Source organism: Stomoxys calcitrans, chromosome 5, assembly GCF_963082655.1.
Source record: "Stomoxys calcitrans chromosome 5, idStoCalc2.1, whole genome shotgun sequence".
Classification (NCBI taxonomy): Eukaryota; Metazoa; Arthropoda; class Insecta; order Diptera; family Muscidae; genus Stomoxys; species Stomoxys calcitrans.
The window spans coordinates 8,470,638-8,495,239 of NC_081556.1; the positions used below are offsets into that span (position 1 = coordinate 8,470,638).

General features: G+C 37.6%; 1 protein-coding gene across 1 annotated transcript in view; it reads left to right on the forward strand.

Moving 5' to 3' along the window:
• Positions 1-24,602, forward strand: part of LOC106085562 (uncharacterized) — a 380,981-nt gene that overhangs the window by 306,791 nt on the left and 49,588 nt on the right. The window contains exons 7-9 of the mRNA XM_059369101.1: positions 5,973-6,124; positions 6,192-6,399; positions 6,515-6,645. Coding sequence (XP_059225084.1) covers positions 5,973-6,124; positions 6,192-6,399; positions 6,515-6,645 — 491 coding nt within the window. The remainder of the gene's footprint in view (positions 1-5,972; positions 6,125-6,191; positions 6,400-6,514; positions 6,646-24,602) is intronic.

A 24,602-nucleotide genomic window follows, 5' to 3' on the forward strand; every position in this document is an offset into this window, starting at 1 on the left:
CGATTCAGACCATAATAAACACGTATGTTGATGGTCATGAGAGAATCCGTAGTACAAAATTTCAGGCAAATCGGATAATAATTGCGACCTCTAGAGGCTCAAGAAGTCATGATCCCAGATCGGTTTATATGGCAGCTATATCAGGTTATGAACCGACTTGTACTTTATTTGACATAGTTGTTGAAAATAACAATAAAAAACGTCTTGCGAAATTTCAGCCAAATCGGATAGAAATTGCGCCCTTCAGAAGCTCAAGAAGTCAAGTCCCCAGATCTGTTTATATGACAGCTATATCAGATTATGAACCGATTTGAACCAAACTTGGCACAGTTGTTGGATATCGTAACAAAACACGTCGTGCAAAATTTCATTCCAATCGGATAAGAATTGCGCCCTCTAGAGGCTCAAGAAGTCAAGACCCAAGATCGGTTTATATGACAGCTATATAAGGTTATGGATCGATTTAACCCATGCTTGGCACAGTTGTTGGATATCGTAACAAAACACGTCGTGCAAAATTTCATTCCAATCGGATAAGAATTGCGCTCTCTAGAGGCTCAAGAAGTCAAGACCCAAGATCGGTTTATATGACAGCTATATAAGGTTATGGATCGATTTAACCCATGCTTGGCACAGTTGTTGGATATCGTAACAAAACACGTCGTGCAAAATTTCATTCCAATCGGATAAGAATTGCGCACTCTACAGGCTCAAGAATTCAAGACCCAAGATCGGTTTATATGACAGCTATATCAGGTTATAAACCGTTTTGAACCATACTTGGCACAGTTGTTGGATATCACAACAAAACACTTCGTGCAAAATTTCATCCCAATCGGATAAGAATTGCGCACTCTAAAGGCTCAAAAAGTCAAGACCCAAGATCGGTTTATATGGCAGCTATATCAAAACATAGACCGATATGGCCCATTTACAGTACAAACCGACCTACACTAATTAGAAGTATTTGTGCGAAATTTCAAGCGGCTAGCTTTACTCCTTCGGAAGTTAGCGTGCTTTCGACAGACAGACGGACGGACGGACGGACAGACAGACATGGCTAGATCGACATAAAATTTCACGACGATCAAGAATATATATACTTTATGGGGTCTCAGACGAATATTTCGAGTAGTTACAATCAGAATGACGAAATTAGTATACCCCCCATCTTATGGTGAAGGGTATAAAAACCCAGATCGGATAGTTCCATTATTATATATAGCCCCCCGCATAAACCAATCCACGGATTTGACATCTTGAGACCATAGAAGACATAACTTGTATCCTATTTAATATAACTTTGGTGCGTGGAGTACCTTCTTATTCACTCACCACCAAGAAGGATTTTTATTTTTGGCGCGATAGGATGGGAATATGCCTTTCGCATCTAACGATTACATCCCTCGTCGTATGCCGGACTCCGTCGAATTGGCGATACCTGCTAAAAGTTCATCCTATATCACCTCAGGCTACAGATTTCACCTCGGAGCTGCTTTCGCATTACTTCGAGGGGGACCCCTTATTTGGTGCTTAACCATCTCCTCCACATTGTGTCTGCATTCCATCCTGTTTCCCACACAGTACCAGTTCAGCGTATCTGGTGACTGCCTACCAATTCCTCTGATATTAGAGGATCTTCCGCGCTATATTGCTTATGAGTTTACTGCGTCGCTTAGCCCTGTGATTGCAGTCATAGAATATATGTTCGGCGACGTATTCGACTACTTCCGTCTCGCACACGCATGTGTAATATGAGCACTTACCCATTCGATGTAGGTGTTTCCTCAAACACCCATGGCCGGATAGCATCTGGATTAGATTGAAGTTCACGTCCCCATGCCTGCTGTCTCTCCACGCCTGTTTATCTGCGATAAGGCGGTGTCTCGTTTAACCATCTCTGTTGTCATCTTTGAATGGTCTCTCTTCTATGCCTCTTGCAATGTTAGTATAATCCACGCACGAGAGGCGTGTTTAGCTCCATTGCGAGGGCATCAATGGGGTCAAGCCAGCGATTACAAGGACAGCTCCACCTGATACCGTGCTATAGGCTGATGTGACTTGTAGCGCTGCTATTAATTGTATCGATAGTATTCTCCTTCTCGTCTGCATTTCTAGGGTCGGTCTACCACGAAGGATAGACTACACCCTTATCCCATAAATCTACACTGAAAAAAAAGTTATCCCAAAATTTTAGATTTTTTCTTATTCGTAGGATTTTAGCAATGGACTAAGCCTTGATCGTCTCGACGTTCTGAATCGGTATAGCCATGTCCGCCCGTTTGTCCGTCTGTCGAAATCACGATAGCGGTCGAACGCGTAAAGCCAGCCACTTGAAATAAAGCACAGATACTTAGTACTGATATAGGTCGTTGGGGATTGCAAATGGGCCATATCGGTTCAGATTTAGATATAGCTCCCATATAAACCGATATCCCGATTTGACTTCTAGAGCCTTTACAAGCCGCAATTCTTGTTCGATTTGGCTGAAATTTTGCATGTAGTAATCTGTTAAAACTTTTAACAATTGTGCTACTTGATATAGCTCCCATATAAACCGATCTCCTGATTTGACTTCTTAAGTCCTTGCAAACCGCAATTTTGGTCCGATTTAACTGAAATTGAGCATGAAGTGTTTTGTTATAACTTTCAACAACTTTGCCAAGATTGATTCAAATCGGTCTATAACCATGCTCTTATGCTCTTCAACAAAATTTATTTTGTATAAAATTTTAGCAGAATCCTTGGTGGTGGGTTCCCAAGATACGACCCGGCCGTCATTTTAACCTAAAAAAAATTTAACATTTAAAGACGCTCCTATCTGTAAGGCTACGGTATCACGGTTCACTGATGTCTTGTCCCAAGGTCAATTTCTTAACATTCAGCGATATTTTGACCTTCATTTCAGATTTTTGTCCTTAATAACAAGACGCAAAGTTGAGGATTTATTAACGTACCAACTATTGGGTTGCCCAAAAAGTAATTGCGGATTTTTTAAAAGAAAGTAAATGCATTTTTAATAAAACTTAGAATGAACTTTAATCAAATATACTTTTTTACACTTTTTTTCTAAAGCAAGCTAAAAGTAACAGCTGATAACTGGCAGAAGAAAGAATGCAATTACAGAGTCACAAGCTGTGAAACAATTTGTCAACGCCGACTATATGAAAAATCCGCAATTACTTTTTGGGCAATCCAATACAACAAAAAATCCTTAGTATGAAGGAAACTATTTTTAACCATAGGAAATGTTTTCCTAAATTGTTGAAAAATCAATGATTGTTAAAGAAAGTTTGCTAATCTATGCCTGGAATCTTTAAATTTAGGGCAAACATTGTTTTCAGTTTTAGGTCGGTCTTCCAAGTGGGAGAGGGGTGCACTAATCTAGTCATTACGTTACGCGAATCAAATAGTTCTTATTTCTGTAGGTTGTTTGGGATTGCAAATAGGCTATATGGGTTAAGGTTTGGATATAGCTTCCATATAATGTGGTCCTTCACCTTGAAACTGTTACGACTTCCGACCACCGTGTCATGCATGGTCCAATCGACCGATCTGTCGATTTAAGGTCTTAAGCCGATTAAAACCACATTTATTACCCGATTTCTCTGTTCAATTCGAGTTTTTTTAGTCCCCCCCGACATTCGCGCCGAGTAAGTTCTTGAGCCCATAAAAACTGCGTGGGCTTCGTGTCCAATATGGTCTATATTTGAATGTAGCTACCATATAGACCAATCTCCCGATCTAAGTCCTTAGACGAATAAAAGGTGCACTTTTTAATCGATTTCGTTGAAAATTGATACAATGTCATATAGCTGCCATATAGAACCATTTTATGTTAAACCATTATACAAAGTGAATTGTAATAGACCCATCGATGTCTGTGCCGAGTTGGGTCTATATGGGACCATCTTTCGATATAGCTGCTGCGGGTTAATAAGTGACGCATGTTTCTTCTTATTAGGACATAGGGGATCTTTATATATAAAAATATCCAATGTGGTGGGCATTCAAATTTCGGCGTGGCCGAACTAAACGCGTTTTTACTTGTGTTTTATTATTTTTTATTTTTTTTTCGATTTAATTCTTTCTATCCCCGATGTTGTCCTTCAATGAAAAGTACTAAATTTTGGACTTAATAAAACGATTTCTTAAAAATCTAATTACCCCTTTGCCCCCGAGCTTGAAGCTTCCATCAAAGCAGTCTCATTAACAGACAATTTCTCTTAATGTAGCACCAACACAAAGTTTCTCGGAAATCCTTGGAGGTGGATATACAAAAGTTGGCCTTGTCTTTGTAAACTTGTCTGCTTGTTTCGCGTTTTCTTTTTTCTCTTAAATAATTTCGTTTATTTTGGTGCCTTGGTCCGTCTTTTGGGAAAAAATCCTAAATAAATTAACTTAAGCTTTTAATTATTTATTTTATTAAATTAATTCATGTCAATTTTAAATATAGAAATTTCATGTTAATTAAATAAAATGAGTACCCAAGGTGATGCACGCTTAGAAAATGCGTACATTTTTTTTTTTTTTGACAAATATTGTGTTACAAGGATTTCATTATGAAAAAAGGTCATGTATTTGTCGCTAATGCTTAGCCCAGATAAAGAAGGATAATTTAAACATAGCAGAACATTTTAAGTTTGAATATCACAATTTTTATTTTTTAAAGATTTCAATTTACTTGTCAAATAATAAATTTTGCTCTCAAGTTTGTAAAATGAAAACAATATTCAATAATAAATCCGGTTTGTTTAAACAACAGCCTCTTAATTAATTTGGAACTAGTTCATAAAGTTTTTTTTTTTCTTCTCACCAAAAACATCCGTTTAATTTTTTCCGGGCCAACAACATTTGCACAGTCATAGTTTTGTTTTTTCTTTCATTCATTTTGCTCCAACACAGCATTACTTTGCCCAATTTTGGAGAGCTGTTTTTCATTTTTTGTGTGTGTCAACACAAAAATTTGTGGCCTACTTTGAGGGTTGAGTGACCATGCGGTCAATGAATAGACAGCGCATTGCCATAGTTTTTCCGTTTAGCTTTTTTCCTTTTGTATTTTTTACTCTTCACACAGTGTGTCATGGGGCTAGTACCATAAAAGCAGCAAAAGATTAATGGTATTTATAGAATACGAAAGAAAAAACTTACACAAAGCAAACAGAACTCATAGCCTACTTTTAGGATTTGAAAGTGCCTGCTTGTTGGTGGTGGCATGGCATGGCTTTTAGTTTGAAATGTGATTTATATACAATTTTGTACATATAAAATATTTAAATGCATAAAGATTTAATGGCTGACTTTTTTGGTATTCTTCTACCATAAGTGAAATTTATATGGAATTTTATGGGCAAATATTGCCAGCATGTTAAAGGATACGGGAATTTAGTGTCTGATTTTTTTAACCTTTTCCAAAGATTTTTGTGGTAATTATGCATTTGCAAATAGTTTGTATATATCGGTTAAGCTTTAACCTAAAAATAAAATTGAAACATACATTTGAATGTTTGTAACTACAACTCTCTGATAATCATCATTCACAGTACTAATTTTCAACTAAAACAGATGCTACTTTGTTTCACAGCAAACAAATAAAACTAAGAATTAGAGCACAAAGATGAAACAAAAAAAAATAATCAAGTCACTTTCATCTCTAAATGGGCCAAAGGTATATAATGCCATGCATTCAAGGATCATCACCATGATAAAACCTCAATGAAAGAAATCAAAGCGGAATGAATGCAAAATAAAGATTCAAAATGATTAGCAGATAGGTTTCAAAACAAATGTTAAAAGAAATCTACTGTTCCATGTTGCTCAACAAATACAGAGTTCAAAAGTGTATTCCTTTTCCATTTGCAATGTTAGGGGTAGATAAGAATCCTTTGACTTCCTTTGCTATTCTTTAAGCATATACATCAGAATATAAGATTATAATATTCCCCCTATATTTGCTTTGCTTTTCTTTTTAGTGCCTCCTTTGAGTTTATTGTTGCAAGGTTTAAATCATGCCTTGGTGGCGGGCACCAGAACGCATGTGACTTGTACAGCAGTTGGTGCTAGGCCAGCTCCACAAATCATATGGTCCAAGGGCGAACAAATATTAAAAGGAGCAACGCATTCGGTAATTAACAAAGAATTTGTAAAGTTTAAAAAAACTGAAAAAAAAACATTTCATTAAACAATTGCAGACTTCTTCGGATGGTAATACCACTGTATCGGAATTAATTTTGATCCCTGTTCCCGAAGACAATGAACGTAAAGTTCAATGTTCGATTTCCTTGAATCCCCAAATGACTTCACATCATTTGCCTGAGGGTCACACCAGTGTCACCACTGTCTTTGGCAATGGCAATATGGGCTTGTTTCTAAAGGATTCCCGCATATTAAATGTGACGCGTAAGTATTTTTTAGTAAAACAACTTTTAAATTTTTTTGACTTAAAGGCCTTTTTTTTATATAAATATTACATTTTAATGGATATTTCCTATTTTCCCTATTTTTTTTTTTTCAGATGCTCCCATTGTTTCTTTAAGTCTGGGTGCTCCTTTGGATCCCAATAATTTGCTTAAAGGCTCCGATGTTTTTCTAGACTGTGAAGTTCGTGCCAATCCAGGCATTACAAAAATTGAATGGTATCACAATGTAAGTAGAAGTCATTGCTTTAAAAGTCTTGAAATTTTTATTTCAATTTTAAAACAAAACAAATTTTAAAACAAGTTCAAGGAATTTGAAACATTTTTTTTGAAAAATGTCTAATTTTTATAAAAATTAAATTCAATAATGACTTCAATAATAAGTACAGAACTGAACTTTTGATAGCCAACATCATATTGGTTGTTGTTGTTGTAGCAGTGTGTTGTTCACTGAGGCGACTGTTGTTGTTGTAGCAGTGTATTGTTTACTGAGGCGGCACCCTTGCCGATGAAGGACTTCATTGGGTCAATCCGGTACGTACAACCGGCTGCTATGGGATTGCTTTTGTTGTAACAGTGTGTTGTGTTGTTCTATCTTTCGTCTGCCTAGTTCTGTTGAATATCCAGATCCAGGAACTCTGCCACTAAGGTGGGTTAAGTCCAGAGGAATCTGGGTCCGAATGGAGTGGGTCTGGGTGGGTAGTTAAAAAGTTGTTGTGTTCCCAGATTACAATCTGGACATACATCCTGCCGGTTGCCACCAAACTTAGTCCTGTAGGAGGCGGCTGCATCGGCCGTATCGTAATTAAGCCAGATCTACTCTGGTTTGCCGATGCAGGTCAATTTCTTCAAATGCGATGGGTGGTGCATGTTCTCCAAGGACAAGACTCATCCGGTAGCTATACACCGCGTTTGCATGAATGTTGTCCAGAATCGCTGTACATCTCGCTTGATATAGAGGTTCTCTTTTGTAAAGCTGAACCTCTCGCTCTAGATCATCAAGATCCACTTTGAGGCTTTTGGGCGGTGGATACCTACCCACAAGAAGATGATTTAAATGGTCCCTACAATAACAGCCAAGAAGGTATTACTTATACAGTATGTAGTTATGTATTCGCGTGGTTAGAATCTTTGTCTCTTGATGAAAGATGTCCACTTGAGAACTAAGGAGACAGCCCCTCACGAGCGGCATTCTGCCATATCTGCATATTACATTACATTGCTTGTCATATAGCTGACAAGACCATACTGGCGCTGCACAACTTACGACTGAACGTTCACTTACTTTGTACGTGGTCAACAAGATTTCTTTGTCAGCACCCCAAGTGATGCCGGCAAGTGACTTGAGGACCATGTTTCTATTTCTGACCTTATCGCATATGGCAGTGATATGTGAGGTGAATTTCTAAGAGCTCTCAAAAGTGACACCAATTATTTTAGAACACTTGATGGTCGGAATTGATACTCCATCGCTCATCATAGTCAACTCGGCATTCACCTCACGCGTATTTGTAGTAAACAATGTGACTGAAGATTTGGTGCCAAATATCTTCAGATTTCTGGCAGCGAAATATAAGGCAAGTTTGTTGAGGTAGAGGTTCAACCTATCGCAGATGTCAACAATAGGTGGGGGCCTGTCAGTGCCACGAGGACTTCTCCTCTCACATGGCCTGGGCTGATTGATGGCATGCAAAACAGTTGTTGTGCTATACAGTGTTCGAAATCCATGTTGATGCTCGGCGAATGGAAATTCTCCTCGAGAGGAGCAATGCCTAAAGACTCTTTGCTACTGGTGAGATAAAGGAGATCGGTCTGTACGACTCCTCCAAACTCGGGTCTTTTCCAGGCTTCAGTAGCGGGATCACTCTGCCCATTTTCCGCACATCGGGAACTATAAGAGTGGTAAATTGTGATGGCTGTCCATCGACTCGAAGATCGCTCATACGCCGAAAGGCTCTCCTCCTAGCGCTGTCACTCTCTGGATGCCCAATAAAGTGAGGGCTGAATAACCAGGCGCATCTCTTCGAGTAATTTAGATTTACGTCACCAAAAGTGGCTGAGGTCCTTTCATGCTTTTTTTCGGGTTCTGGAGTTACTGAACAGTAGACCACAACATGCCTAAACCGGTACGTAAGTTACATTATTTCAAGTGTTCCAGCCTCAAATTCCGCTTATGTTCGTTGACTCCAAATTCCGCTCGCTGATTCTGAGGTTAGTGGGTTCCGTGCAACGAATCTCATCACGCTATTCTGCGAGTACCACTGCCTGCCACGAGTTATTGGGCCGCACTTGGGGTATTCAACCGGCTGGTATAAAGCGAGCTGCTAGCCCTTTAGAGGGAGTGTCAGCTCACTGTACTCTCTATTGCCGGCCCAATCAGCCTTCTTCTGATTGATAAACGTCCAGCGCTAAGAGGTTATAAAGTCTGGTGGCCGGTTGATGTTGAATATTATTGGCAGGTGGTCTGATCCCAAATATATGATGGCTTGCTAGGAGATCAAGGGATACAATGGAAATGTCTGGTGTGCTGGTGCACCTCTTCATAATCCAAGTGCGGGTATCCTCATTCACGTGGAGCCTTTAAATTGCTTTGTCAAAGCTATGCCCCGCTGGTCTTTACCTAGGGGAGAATGGCATGAAATGTGATGAATATTAAGGTCCCTTATAACCAGGCGGTTGGGGCCAGACAGAAGACCAGTACTGCCGGGCCTGTACACTTGGCCATTATCTAGAACACAACTACCAATCGGTTGTATGTACACATTGTATAGCTCTATTTCGGCAGTATCGGACTTGAGTGCTAGCCCCATACATTTTGTGTAGAGGTCTCTGACGCCAGGCGCAGGCGAGAGTGATCTCTTTCACTCTCTTATACCTTTTACTTGAGCCCTATTTCGCCATGGTCGGTAAACAACTTCTGTTTTGGGGTGTTTTGAAGGCTAGACCACTTCAGAAATTAAATCCGCGGATTTGTTTTCATGGGATCGTTTTTGATCATACTTTCCATGTATAGTTCCTAAAATGTAACCCAATTGTATAACAATTGCGCCCTCCGGGGGCTCTTAGATCAAATCGAAGGATCGGTTTTCATGGAATTTACATCTAAATATGGTCCCATATGAACCATCCATCACAGATAATTGGGAGCCTCCTACAATTCATCGTTTAACATTTCAACAAAATCGGGTAACAAATGCGGCAAATATCGGCTTAAGACTCAAAATAGGCAAATCGGTCTACATGGCTGTTATATTGAAATTTAGTCCGATTTGGACCATTTTCGGTTCGGACACCGACCATAGTGCAATGAAGGGTTCCAACGAGTCGATCCGGTACACAGAACCGGCTTCCATGAGATTGATTGAGGAAATTGTTACTCCTTATTGTGGGAGTCACAAAGGAAATCGCCAAAAATGGAAATCGAAAGTTTTATATTGGGTTGCCGAAAAAGTAATTGCGGATTTTTTAAAAGAAAGTAAATGCATTTTTAATAAAACTTAGAATGAACTTTAATCAAATATACTTTTTTTACACTTTTTTTCTAAAGCAAGCTAAAAGTTACAGCTGATAACTGACAGAAGAAAGAATGCAATTACAGAGTCACAAGCTGTGAAAAAAATTTGTCAACGCCGACTATATGAAAAATCCGCAATTACTTTTTGGGGAACCCAATATATACGGAAATTATGTATAAATGTGAACCGACTTCTATGTTATAATACCCTGTATCACAATAGTGTTGTAGGATATACAAATTGACAAAAAAATCTTCATTTATTGAAAAATTTTCAGATATTTTTAGGAATTTTTTTCATAATTTTTTTTATATTTCCAAAAAATTCTTATTTGGAGAAATTTTTTCAAATGTTTCTTATTTATAGAAAATTTTTCAAAACATTTTTTTTTTACTTGATTTTGAAAAAAAAAATCATTGGAAATTTTTGAAACTGGATGCTACTTTTCCGAATTTCCTTTTATATAATTGTTTTAAAGATGTTATATAGATGTATAAAAAAGGTTTTTTTCAAAAATTTATTTCTTTTAAATGTACTTTTCCTACCTCGCTCCCTTTTAACTCTTAGATTACTCCGAAAATGACTTCAACTTTATAGAAAATCTACATAAAGTATTCTCAAAGATTTTATTTTACCAACTATAAGTGCTTAGTTTACTTTATGTTGTTAATTTTAGCCTTTATGTGTTAAGTCATTAAGCCTACCATAATGCCTATAAGACATCTAAAATCTCTAGGTAAACTCAATTTCACTAACTTAGTTTTGTGTGGGATTTTTTGTCACTTGAAGTGTAGCAATTGGAGCATTTCACATGCTTGACTTAAATTTAACGAGTAGGCGACAGTATAATGTGGCATAACCTTAGGTGAAACCCCCTCTAAAGAAGTTTACTCATTAAAATCTCATATAAGGAGATAGGAGGCACGAACACATGCCAAAAGTAAAGTACACGCATATACATCATTCATTCACACAATTGCTGCTATAGTCATAGAGAACCGCAATCTTAAGTCTTTGTAATCTTCTTTGGAGTCATTTTTTCTTATAAGGTAGCGAAATTGTCCTGTTGTTGTACCTGTTAAAGGTGAATATGTTTTGGAGTAGCTGGCATATATACATATGGGGTATTCCATACAAAGTTGAAAAAAAAATAGAAAATTTAACAACAAAAAGTTAGAAATACAATTATAAAAATGAAAGAAAACATTTTTTAAATCTATTAGTGAAATGTTTATCGGTTTGCTTGCAATACCCTAAAATGTCTATAATTGAAAAAGGGGGATACTTTGCATTAAACTTATAAAGTTGAACTCTCAATAGGATACATTTATTTTCAAATGAAAAATATTTGTTATGCCCATATATTACCTTCCATGTGTGTTTCCATGTTTTGTTTATTTTTTTTTTATAATAATTTTTTTTTTGCCAGATTTTACTTTATATGTTGTTGTATATTTAACAACAACTTACAGTTTGTGTTGCCTACTTAAATAATAAATGTTTGTTACTCCATTGTTAATGCCACTTATGGCTGGCACGAGGAGATTTTGCCAACACCATAACCATAGTCATTCTGCACATCGTCGTCTTAGTCCTTTGGTCTGCTTCTTCATCATCTACATCACCTACAGATATAGCACATTAACCACCACCGCCACCACCATTACCATCACCATCCCATCCTCCCAGCCCTAGCATTTTATTTTGAAACACTCCTTAGGGACTTGGATATTTGCAAGAGTATCACTTGAGACATAAAATCCTGGGGTTTAATTCATGAAGGGTTTCATTTCGAAGGACTATTTTGTTTTCTCTCTCGCTTGTTTTAGCTGTGTGTTTAATTTGCTCTTAAAGTTCATATTTTGAGTATGCTTGCAGGGGATAGAATGTGTTATTTTGTTAATAAACAAAGAAATGTAAGAACTTTTTTTTTCAATATGAGCTGAGAGTTAAATAAACGATAATAACAAGGATTTTTTTGTAATTTTTATAACTGCAATTATTTATTGTTGAAATTCATATGTTTTTCCTTAATTCAAGTAAATACTTCATTTTATCCAAAAACCAAAAACCAGGGGGTAAAGTGTTTCTGGTACAAAAATGCCAAACTTTTTCTTTGTTTTTAAATTCTTGCATTTACGTAGAGTCTCAACTGCTAAGTACTTTAAAACATTTTTTGAATTCCTTGAAAGACCGACATACAAACAGTAGGTGTAAACATTAAACTAACAAAACTTCTTAGACCAAACATAAGTTGTGTTAATACCCCCTCTTGGCTAAAAATAACATAAAAGTTGATCTTAGTGATATGGCGGCAGCTGCATAGCAGTTTTTACAAAAAAAGAGTTTGCACTCAGACTTACAAGAGAGGGGAAATGGATGGATTTAAGAAAAAAATTTAAATTTTAATATTTTGGAAGAACCACAACAATCATAAGGTTACTCAATTTTGTTTGGTGAGAAATGTATCATTTATGAAACCATAGCCGCTATATCGAAATATGGTCCGATTTCGACCAAACTGGCATGTACTTCGAGTGGTCTGATAAAAACAATTCACTGTTCAAGTTTCACATATACCCCGTCCTAAGCCATATATGGCAAGAATGTGGAAAAGCCCAACAGAGGTCACTCTGTCAAATTTCAGTGAAATTGGATAATAAATGCGCCTTTTATTGGCCAAAGACCTTAAATCGGGAGATCTGTCACTAGGGCAGCTTTATCCAAATATAGATCCATGGTGGCGAAATTGAACACGGTTGTCGAAGGGCCTAACAAAGCTCACTGTGTACAATTTCAGCTAAATGGCGTAACAAACGCTGTTTTTATGCCCCAAGGACTAAAATCAGAAGATCGGTATATATGACAGCTATATCTAAATACTGAGGCAGTACTTGGAATATTTCAGAGAAAGATTCTTCGTAAAATATATGAACCAGTTTGTGTGAATGGAGAATATAGGCGTCATATGAACCACGAGCTGTATGACGACGATAGCATAGTTACACGTATCAAAATACAGCTGCTGCGTTGGCTAGATCATGTTGTCAGGATGGATGAAGAAGCTCCAACAAAGAAGTTTTTTGAATGCAAACTCGGTGGTACACGCAAACCGGGAAGACCAAAAGCCCGATGGAAAGATCAAGTGGTGCAAGACACCTCGAAACTTAGTGTCAGAGATTTAAGAATGAGCGCAGAAGATCGAGGCGCTTGGAACGCTATTCTATATTCGGCTAGTAGAGCAAATGTTCTGTCATAGCCAATTAAAGTAAAGTGAGTATATCTAAACACAAACCGATCGGAACCATATAGTGCATGGATGTCGGGAAGCCTAACATAGCTCACTATGCCGAATTTCAGCGAAATCGGGTGATAAATTCGCCTTATACCGGCAAAAAACCATAAATCAGGAAATCGGTTTATATGACAGCTTTACCCAAATGTATTGGGTTGCCCAAAAAGTAATTGCGGATTTTTCATATAGTCGGCGTTGACAAATTTTTTCACAGCTTGTGACTCTGTAATTGCATTCTTTCTTCTGTCAGTTATCAGATGTTACTTTTAGCTTGCTTTAGAAAAAAAGTGTAAAAAAAGTATATTTGATTAAAGTTCATTCTAAGTTTTTAGTCTTTACTTTCTTTTAAAAAATCCGCAATTACTTTTTGGGCAACCCAATATAAAGATCTGGGCCATATTGAACATGTATTTCGAAGAGCCTAACACAGCTCCCTATGCCAAATTTCAGCGAAATCAGGTAATTATTGCGCCTTTTATGGGCCAAAGACCCTAAATCGGGAAGTGGGTCTATATGGCTGCCATATTCGAATATAGGCCGATTTTGACCATACTCGGTACGAATATCAAAGAGCCTAATGCAATAAATTGTGCCAAATTTCAGCGAAATCGTGTAATAAATGCGCCTTTTATGGGCAAGAGACCATAAATCTGGAGATCGGTCTATATGGCAGCTGTATCTAAATATAGTAAATATAGACCGACCTGAACCATATATGGTACGAATGTCCAAAATACTAACATAGGTCACTTTGCCAAGTTTCCGCGAAGTCGGGTAACTGCAAATATTGCCCATGAACATTTCCCTAAGGAACAGGGGCAAACTTCTCACATATCAATGAGTGCTGTCCGATTCAAGTTTAAGCTCAATGATAAGTGGCCTCCTTTTTATAGCCAAGTCCGAGCGGCATGCCGCAGTGCGACACCTCTTTGGAGAAAAGTTTTACATGGTATAGTACCACACAAATGGTGCCAGCATTAGGAGGGGAAACCACCGCTGAAATTTTTTTTGATTTAGATCTCGCCCGGATTCGAACCCAGGCATTCAGCGTCATAGGCGCGCATGCTAATATCTGCGCTACGGTGGAAATCGAGTAACTTATGCACCTTTTATGGGCCCAAGACCTTAGATGAGGAGCTCGGTTTATATGGCAGCTATATCCAAATATAGCCTGATTTTGACAATACCGGATGCAAATATCAAGAAGCCTTATGCAAAGAATTGTGCCAAATTTCAGCGAAATCGGATAATATATGTGGCTTTGAGGTCCTTTAGACCATAAATCGGCAGATCGGTATATGACAGCTATATCCAAATATTACCCGATTTTGACCACATTCGGTACTCGGTCAAGAAGCCTTATGCTACAAATTGTGCCAAATTTCGATTGCGAAAAGGGATAGTAAATGTGGCTTTAATGGCCTTTAGACCTCAAATAGGCAGATCGGTTATATAAAGATATAGTCCGATATAGTCCATCATCGACTATGGCCTGACTATGAATAAGAAAAGAATCTGTGCAAAGTTTCAGAAAATGTTCTCAATTTTTAAAACCTGTAGCGTGATTTCAACAGACAGACGGAGACGGCTAGATCGTCTTAGATTTTTACGACGATCAAGAATATATTGGGTTGCCCAAAAAGTAATTGCGGATTTTTTAAAAGAAAGTAAATGCTTTTTTAATAAAACTTAGAATGAACTTAAATCATATTGGGCAACCTAATAGATGGTGATTTTCCGTCTATTATCTTTTTGCCAATACTTGTTAAAACAGCTCATGCACGTTTCGTGTTTTGTTTCACTGTCAAACATATTTAGCTTGGTCTATAATTTAACCATGAATCGTCTTACAAACGAAAAACGCTTGCAAAGTTCATCGCGCGACTAAGCTAATTTTTTGCTCAATGGGTATGTAAAAAACGCAGTTGTCGATTTTTGAGTGAAGATCAGCCAGAAGTATTGCAAGAGCTACCAATGCATTCACAAATTGGTATGGTTTATGGGCTGGTGGCATCATTGGACCGTACTTCTTCAAAGATGAAGCGCATCGTAACGTAACTTTGAATGGTGAGCGATACCGAGAAGAGCTTGACTTGCATGAGCTTGACGTGCAAGATCTTGACTTAAACACTTTTCGTTTGAGTCCCATATTGTCCTGTTCGATGGTCATATCCATTTAGAGCATAATTTTGGAGTGAGGTGACCAGCCTCTGAAAATAACACAAACTTTTATATAAGTTTCGTATTCTACTCTGAAGTACATTTAGTTGAAATTTCATTTTACGCCGATCCTCCTTCAGGTCCGTTTGGGCGTGGTTTTTGTAGTGGCAGCCCCGGCACCCCTGAGACTTTACCTCAAATTTTAATATAAGTTTCGTATTGCAATTACCTTTCACGTGATACCCATATTGCCCCAATCGGTAAACATAACATTTTTGGGTGTTTTTGGAAGGGTGTGGGTGGGCCCCCAGATTTAGGGTAAAATTTTTTATCAAGTACTTTCTCTACTCTTAAATACCTTTCATTTGATGCCTACATTGTCCCAATCGGTAAACATTTACCTTTGGGTGGGTTTTAGGTTATACAAAATTTAACTTAAATCGATGCTCCCATTTTTTTTATAAATTTGGGTTATGGTGAGAGTCCGCCGCCCTCGCGGATATGTTAAATTAAGTACCATTTTTCACCGAAGGGGCCAAACTCCACCATCTGTGAAAATTTCATCAAAATCGGTTCAGACGTTACTTGGACCTCATTTTTTATATCACATTCGTGATCTACTCCTGAATACTTTTCATTTGAGCCCCATATTGGCATTATCGTCCAATATGCCAATTCGATTTTGAGGTGGATTTTTGGCTTAGGGTGGCCTCCTAGGTACCTGGGCTCAGTTTTAGGAATCATATTCGAACTGTACTCCTGCATTCCTCTCAATATTTGAGTCCCATATTGTCGCGATCGGTTCACTTTTAATTTTGGCGGTACTTTTGGGGCAGTTTTGGGCTCGGGTCGGGCAAAAAGGTATTTGAAACCAATTTTAATAGCGCATTCGTACTCTACTCCAGAATATCTTTCATTTGGGTCCCTTATTGTCCCGATCGGTCGCCTTTTGATTTTGGGCGGTGCTGTTGGGGTAAGGGGGAGAGTCCGCCAACTAGCACAATCTGTGAAAATTACAGGAAATCGGTTCAGACGAAAAAAAAACAAAAAAAAATTGTGAATATGGGGATAAAAATGCCTAAAAATGAATCTCATATTGTGCTGCTTGGTATAAGTAGTACGGAAAGAAGGGTTTTTTTCGTGGTGTGGTGACCTCATACACTTGGTGTCAAATATGAGTGCCAATATTGTACAAATTTGTATTACCTTGATCGTTTTTTGAGGGGATTTTTTGGGAGAAGCTTTTATTTGGAGAAGGGGCTTTTTGTTGGATGGGGTGGTCCTACTGACCTTTGGCTACGAGTTTGGACCGATCTGGCCCAAATTGAAGAGCGATATCGAAGGCTCTAACACAAATATCTGTCCCACATTTTGGCAATATCGAACAATAAATGCGCCTTATATGGGCCCAAACCCAATCGAGAGATCGGTCTATATGGCAGCTATATCAAAATCTGCACCAATTTGAGTCAAATCGCAAAAAGATGTCGAAGAGCCTAACCCACTGCCCCAAATTTTGGCGAAATCGAACAATAAATGGGCCTTTAATGGGCCCAAGACCTTTAATCGAGAGATCGGTCTAAATGGCAACTATATCCAAATCTAGACCGATCTGAGCCAAATTGCAACTCATTGTCCCAAATTTCGGCGACATCGGACAAGGAATGCATCTTAAATGGGGGTAAAACCTTAAATCCACAGATCAGTCTACTTGGCAGCTTTACCCAAATCTGGACCAATCGGGGCGAAATTGAAGAAGTGGCCTAACATAATAATAAATGTGGCTTTAATTGGCCTAAGATCTTAAATCGGCGGATTGGTCTATATGGGGGCTATATCAAGATATAGTCCGATATAGCCCATCTTCGAACTAAACCCGCTTATGGACAAAAAAAAACTGTGCAATGTTTCAACTCAATATCTCTATTTTTAAAGACTGTAGAGTGATTTCAAAAGACAGACACACGGACATCTTTACATCGTCTTAGAATCCGAAGTATATGTACTTTGTAGGGTCGAAAATTGATATTTCCAGTTTGTATATAAGTTTCGTTTTCTATTCCCAAATAAATTTTATTTGAGTCTTATAGTGAATGGGTCTTCGATTCGCAGCAACTGTCTATCAATTTTGGGTCCGTCCTTCTGTGGGTCGAATTTTTTATTCGTACGGTCTTCCGACCATGTTTCACTCAAAGTTTCGTCTTTGTTAGTCTTCAAGCTTCCGTCAATCCTGACTTCCCTCTATCCTTTGATTCATCGCTTTGTCCAATTTCCTTCCTTCTATTCATCTTTCCATATCATATAGTTAAGCTTTAAAACTTCTTAAAATCCTCTATCCTCTCTATAGGCCTAATAATTTACCACCCCCTGAGTATAAAATTAAGCGATTAAAGAATTTCCTTAATCTTTTCGCAACGACAAGTAAGACAAATTTCACTTTTTGGAATTTTTCCAAATAAGTACTTTATTAAAAATCATGGTTAAAAATGCCTATATAACAAACCCCAAGCACAAATCACTAAGGCAAAATGCGAGCTTTAGCAATTTTCCGCCCCTAAAATCTACTGCCTACTTTTAGGTTGAGCCACATAGTAAATGTTCTGCCTTCTTTCCCTTAGCGTATAACTGGTTTGTAGTTAGAAACTTACAGTTGAGTTGCCATTTAGCATTATTAACAATTTAAAATATATGATGCATGAAAACCAGATATTTAGATGACTGTGTGTGTATGCGTGCGTGCGTGTGTGTGTGTGTTTGTAACATTAAGAAAAGCCATTGTAACCTATCAGCAATTTGCTTGAATGTTGCTGTTATTTTTTAACCATATTGCCATGATATAATCCTCCTATGCTTAACCAGACACCAGCAAACCATCAACAACCCTCAAAAGTTCTAACAGAAAACGAAAGGAAATCTGTCTGAGTTTTAAAGTGCTGCTCCACCCACTGACTGACTGATGCCAGGGGGAAAAAGAATAGTAGAAATTTTCCGGGTTCCTCTTGGTTTTGTTTGTCGTTTTTTCTTTCACTCCCTTGATGTTATTTTGTCATTTTGCTGTTTTCTTGCTTCAGTTGTCTTTCATGCAGCGATTACTTCTGCACAATTTATTGTCAATGTTTCGCATGCCATGCAACATGCAAATGACAACAACATCCAATCAACAGCAGCAGCATTGACGGCGGTGCCATCAGCATTGGTAGGCTTAGTTCGGATCACTACACTTGCTGAGCAAATATGAATAATTTTTCATTTTAAGCCTTTTTCTAAAGCTTCAAGTGCAGGCAGAGTTGCCCAGAAGATAAAATATGAAGGTTAATGCAAAAATTAAAATTTCATTTATAAAGTTTTCTTTTTATGGTATGGAAGGTTTCGAAAGCTAGGCAACGGCAACGGCTCTTGTTGCGGCTCTGTGTGCCCAAGTTCGAATTCCATCCAAGCTCTGCCAAAATTTTTCATTTTCATTTTTTTTTTTTTGCCTGTTAGAGCGAAAATCATTTAATTTTACAATTTTCGTTTGTTTCTCTTTCAAAAAGAAGCTCAATAATCGGAGATTTTCTTTGTTAAAGGAAAAGGAAAGCCAGAGATCGCAACACAAGCACCAACCACTATGAGACGCGTTTCGTAATTTGGTTTGAATTACACATCGGCCAAATTAGGTGTGAAGGCTTCAAGGGCCATACATTCGTATGTTGTGCTTATACCGAATTGATTGCGAAAAACGCCTTTACGGTATAAATACCACATAAACCACGCTCGACAACTCTTTCTGTTAGTTGTACTTTTCCCAATGCCTGTGTTTTTGTCTAATGACAGATTTTTTGTCTACACAACTACACTTCTCCCGTGGTATACACATGATTCTGTGCATCTATTTCCATTGCGAAAAACTCCTCTATGATATAAATACCACATTAACTACGCTCGAAAACCTTGTCTAAAAGGTTTACTTTTCCCAATGAGTGTGTTTTTGTATAATGGCAGATTTTTTGTCTACACAATTACGCTACTCCCATGGTATACACATGATTCTGTGCATCTATTCTAAGTTGTATTGATGGCTTTGAAAGCTAGAAAACGGCAACGGCTCTTGTTGTTTCTCCTTATGCCCAAGTTCAAATCCCGCTCAAGCTCTACCGAAATTTTTAATTTTTTTTCCGTTTTAGAGCGAAAAGCATTTAATTTTACAATTTTCGTTTGTTTCTCTTTCGAAACGAGCGCAATAATCGGAGATTTTCTTTGCAATTGGAATGAAATTTGGTTAGAATTACTCATCGGCCATATTAGGTGCCAAGGCGTTGAGGGCCGTATATTGGTATGCTGTACTTCTAAGGAGTTTATTGCGAAAAACGTTTGTATGGTATAAAAACCACATAAAGTACGCTCGAAAACTCTGTCTATAAGCTGTACATTTCCCAATGCATGCATTTTTGGGTAATGACAGATTTTTTGTCTACACAACTACATTACTCCCATGGTATACACATGATTCTGTGCATCTGTTGGAAGTTGTATTGATTTAAATTTTTTTTAATTGTTTGAGGGATTAGGGATTATGGCTAGGGCCTTCGCCTAAAAAAATGAAAATAAAATTTTAGAAAATTTTTGTTTATGGATTTGTTATTTTTTATTTTATTTTTTTTTTATCAATTTAATGCAAATTAATACACCAAACAAGTAAAAGCTTGCCAAGTTCGGCCGCGCCGAATCTTGGTAACCCACCACCATGGTTTCGGCTAAAAATTTATACAAACTTGAGTTAGTTGATGGGCACCATTTTATTCTACAAACCAAAATTATGTCAAACCAGCAAATATTAAAGCTTCTATGAACCGATCAAGGATAATCGAGAGACCGGTGTATATGGGTGTTATCGACTGATGTGGATCGTACTTGGCACAGCTGTTGGAAGTCGAAACAGAACACCGCATGTAAAATTTCACACAAATTGCGGCTTGTAAGGCATCAAGAAGTTAAATCGGGAGTTCGGTTTATTTAGGAGCTTTTCCAGGTTATAGATAGATTTGGACTTTAGTAAGTACAGTTGTTGAAAGTCATAGCTGAAAAATTTAAGCCATATGGGGCAAAAATTGCGACTTGCTAGGGCTCAAGAAGTCAAATCGGGAGATCGGTTTATATGGGAGCGATATCAGGTTATGGTCTGATATGGACCGTACTTGGCACAGCTGTTGGAAGTCATAACAGAGCACTATCTGCAAAACTTTAGCCAAATCGGACAAAATTTGCGGCTTGTAAGGGTTCAAAAAGTCAAATCAGGGAGACCGGTCTGTATGGGAGCTATATCAGGTTATAAACCGATTTAGACCTTCACCGGCTCAGTTGTTGGAAGTTATAACAGAACATTTTCAGCCAAATCGGACATAAATTGCGGCTTCGAGGGACTCAAAAAATCAAATCGGGAGATATTTTTATATAAGAGCTATATTCAAATCTGAACCGTTATGACCCATTTGTAATCCCCAATGACCCATATCAAGAGTAAGTGTCTGTGAAAAATTTCAAGCGGCTAGCTTTACGCGTTCGACCACTATCGTGGTGTCGCTATACAGACAGACGGACATGACATATGACAGCTATATCGAAATATTGGGTTGCCCAAAAAGTAATTGCGGATTTTTTAAAAGAAAGTAAATGCAATTTTAATAAAACTTAGAATGAACTTTAATCAAATATACTTTTTTTCTAAAGCAGGCTAAAAGTGACAGCTGAAAACTGACAGAAGAAAGAATGCAATTACAGAGTCACAAGCTGTGAAAAAATTTGTCAAAGCCGAATATATGAAAAATCCGCATTTACTTTTTGGGCAACCCAATATATAACCGATAAAAGCTATATTTTTTATCCGATTTCGCTAAGTTTTGAAACTGTGAGTAGTTTTAGGCCTCCCAACAACCGACGCGAACATGAATTAGATTGGACTATATTTAGATATAGCTGTCATATAGACAGTTTTGCCAAGAAAGGGTCTGAAGCCCATAAGAGCTGCATCTATGACCCGATTTCGTTGAAATTTGAGATAGTGAGTTATTTTGAACCTCTCGACATTTGACCCAAATATGAATTAGATCAGATTATACACATATAGCTGTCCTATAGACTGAGTTTCTAATTGTGGATCTTAATCCCATAAAAAGCGGATTTCTTGCCTGATTTCGTTACTTGTATATGACTTCTCTGGACCTCAACAAAATATGATCGAGACCAGTCTGTATTAAGATATAACTATGGATATAGTAGTGGAGTTATAATAAAATAGGATGATTACTATATCCTTGGTGGTGGGTATCCAAAGGTCGTCCCGGCCCAAATTAACACGTTTTTACTTGATAATAAAGAAAAACTTGTTATAAATGTTAAATTTAAAAAAATAAAATTTTTTGTTACTATCTATTGACACAAAATATCGACGAAATATTAAAAAAATCTTTCATATTGGCAACACTGTTCCCCGTAAATTCCCTTTCGACTGAAATGCGTCTGCAATGCTTTGAATGTTTCTAGTTTTCAGCATGATGAATGAATGGAAACTTGTATTATGGGCCGGAAACGGATGTGTGTTTCGTTTAGTTGAAGCCACGGGAATCGCATTGCCTACATGGCTTTGTGTGGCTAAGTACGATGAGTACTTTGAAGGGGGATCTCTGAGCATAAAAGGAAAACGAGAGGAAGAGTATTTGTGTGCATGTATGTGTGAAGAGTAGGCCATTAAACATAACCCCAGCTCCAAACACATACGCACACATACATTGACATAAATACGCCATAAACACTTCTAAACAATTTACCATAAAGCTTAGTAAACGTATTTTCAAAGGATTGCAAAAACAAAAACGCACACATAGTCGTACACTATCATATGCTATTGTATGATGCGTTGCAGAAAAAAAGGGGTTGTCTCTACATGTTTTTTTTTTTCTTGGCATCCGCAGGATATTTTTTCAATTTTCTGTTTAGTTTTTTCTTTTTATTTTCTTTGTTTGATGTATTTTGTGGAAATTCTCTGCTTCCTCTGGCCTGCTGTTTTTTGTTTATATAAAAAAAAACAACAACAATAAATATGCCATGACGTTTGTAACTCAAGCCATGCCACTTTCGCTTCAGCCAATTTTTCTCCAACAGCTGAGAAAGAGAAAAAAACTGTGGGGAGCCCTATCATCAAGGATGATTGTTTAGAAAACAACAATAACAATTTCCATGCTTATACTTGAGAGCAGCACAATGCAAAAATGAAGAAAAAACGAATGCCATCATAACAAGCGAACTTCACCGACTGGAAAAAAGGGTTTAGTTCAATGTAGTGTGTAATTTAAAATGAGGTGGGCTAACTAAGGTGCCACACAGAAGGGAAAAAGCTTTGATAATTGAAGATTTCCATATGGAATTGTTGGAATTGTCAACAAATAAGAAAAAGGCTGGTAAAGATATTCATTCAACAATCCAGTGTCAGCCCGACCTTGCCTGTATCAGGCTTCCTCCGCCCTTCCATGCATACTTTTCAACTATGCTTTAACTTTTTTTCGATAAAAAAAAAAAACGAACTGTGGGTTGTTCTTCCCATGTCAGTCTGTTCAATTACACAACATTTTCTGTATTTATATGCCTGTCCATAGTTTTGAGTACGGATCTATACATACAGATCTGAATGTTTAATTTCATCATCCGTTAGAATCGAAATTTAGACTCGTAGTTTATACAAGACACTTTAGATTGTCCTTAAAAATTTAACCTCATCTGTGGAACTATGACTGAAAATTCTTACTTTAATTGCCTCTTTCCACCTGCTGAACTATTTTTCCATGAATCTTGACTTCGGTGCCACAAGTTGCCTTACCATGTCAACAAATTTGCTCTAGCAACATTTGTCGCAGCACTGTACTGTGGCAGTATCACTTGTTAAAGTGGCTTACAAGTCCTATGTTACATTACACTGTCACACAACTGCAATGAGCGATGTTGAAATTGGCAAAGGCATTGTAGCTCGCAAACCCAAAGTAAAGAAGACATGAAAACAATTGCAGTAAATATAAACACTCCAAGTAATAACAATAAAACAAAAGAGCTTAAATTGTGGATTCTGTTTTCTCAGCGAATCACAAACAAGCTGAGAAAGCACATATTCGAGATTGTCAAGGTAAAGGGTTGTTTTCAATCCTCTGGCGGTATATTCTTTTAGTTTCAAATGGAAAAGTTACGTTTTTGGTTCATCGCAGCCATTTTTATAAAAATCACATTTATATTTTTGTTAAAATTCAGCAAACACTAGTTAGTCGCCGTAAAGTAGGCCACAGTTTTTGCATTATAAGTCAAGTCTCCGTAAAGTATGCTTTACATGATTAATTTTTATTACACTTTGTTTATGTGGCAAAAGCATATTTGGAGGCATAATTTAAGATTTCTGTCAATTGGTTTTCACATCATTCGGCCCTTCACCATGAATAATGTTGGGAAATTTCTCTGGGCCTTACTAGACATGCATGTAGGAAGTCTGAAAGGATGTTCACATACACAAGGTTCTAACCATTGGAGATTTTAATGCAGGCTTTGGTAGTTTGACAATGACATACCACCTTGTCCGGTGGCAGGTAGACAATTTTTTATACCCTCCACCATCGGATGTGCATATACTAATTTCGTCATTCTTTAATAGGCCGATTGGGATTGCAAATGGGTCAAATCGGTCAATAACCTAATATAGCTGCAATGTAAACCGATCTCAAGATAAGACTTCTTGTGCTTATAGTGGGCGAAATTCTTGGGAAAAGTGCATTTCACAGGGCGCACCCCAGACTTTTTACTAAACTAAACTTACTAAAGCCTGGAAAGCACTCAACCAGAAAAGAACAGACTTATCGTATAAAATTACATTGAAGAATCTGGATGTAGCAGAAGTTGATTACCTATAGCCTGAAATGGACTTTAGCAAAGGGCAGAGCCTTGTTGGAAATTTTTCATGTATTTAGCATCACCACGTATTTCTTAGATTGCATAGCCAACACTGCGCACATTAGCCAAGGTCTCTGCCAGGCCAAGCAATGTCAAAGGACGGTCCATTAGGCGCTGGACCTATAGAAAGCTTTTAATACTGTCAACCATACCGTCCAGCCAGCTAGGCCAGAAACTTTAAATCGCAAATGATTGATGATGTTGTTAGTTGTAAGTGGAATAAATATTCGAAGCCACCATACAAGTAGAAAGAGG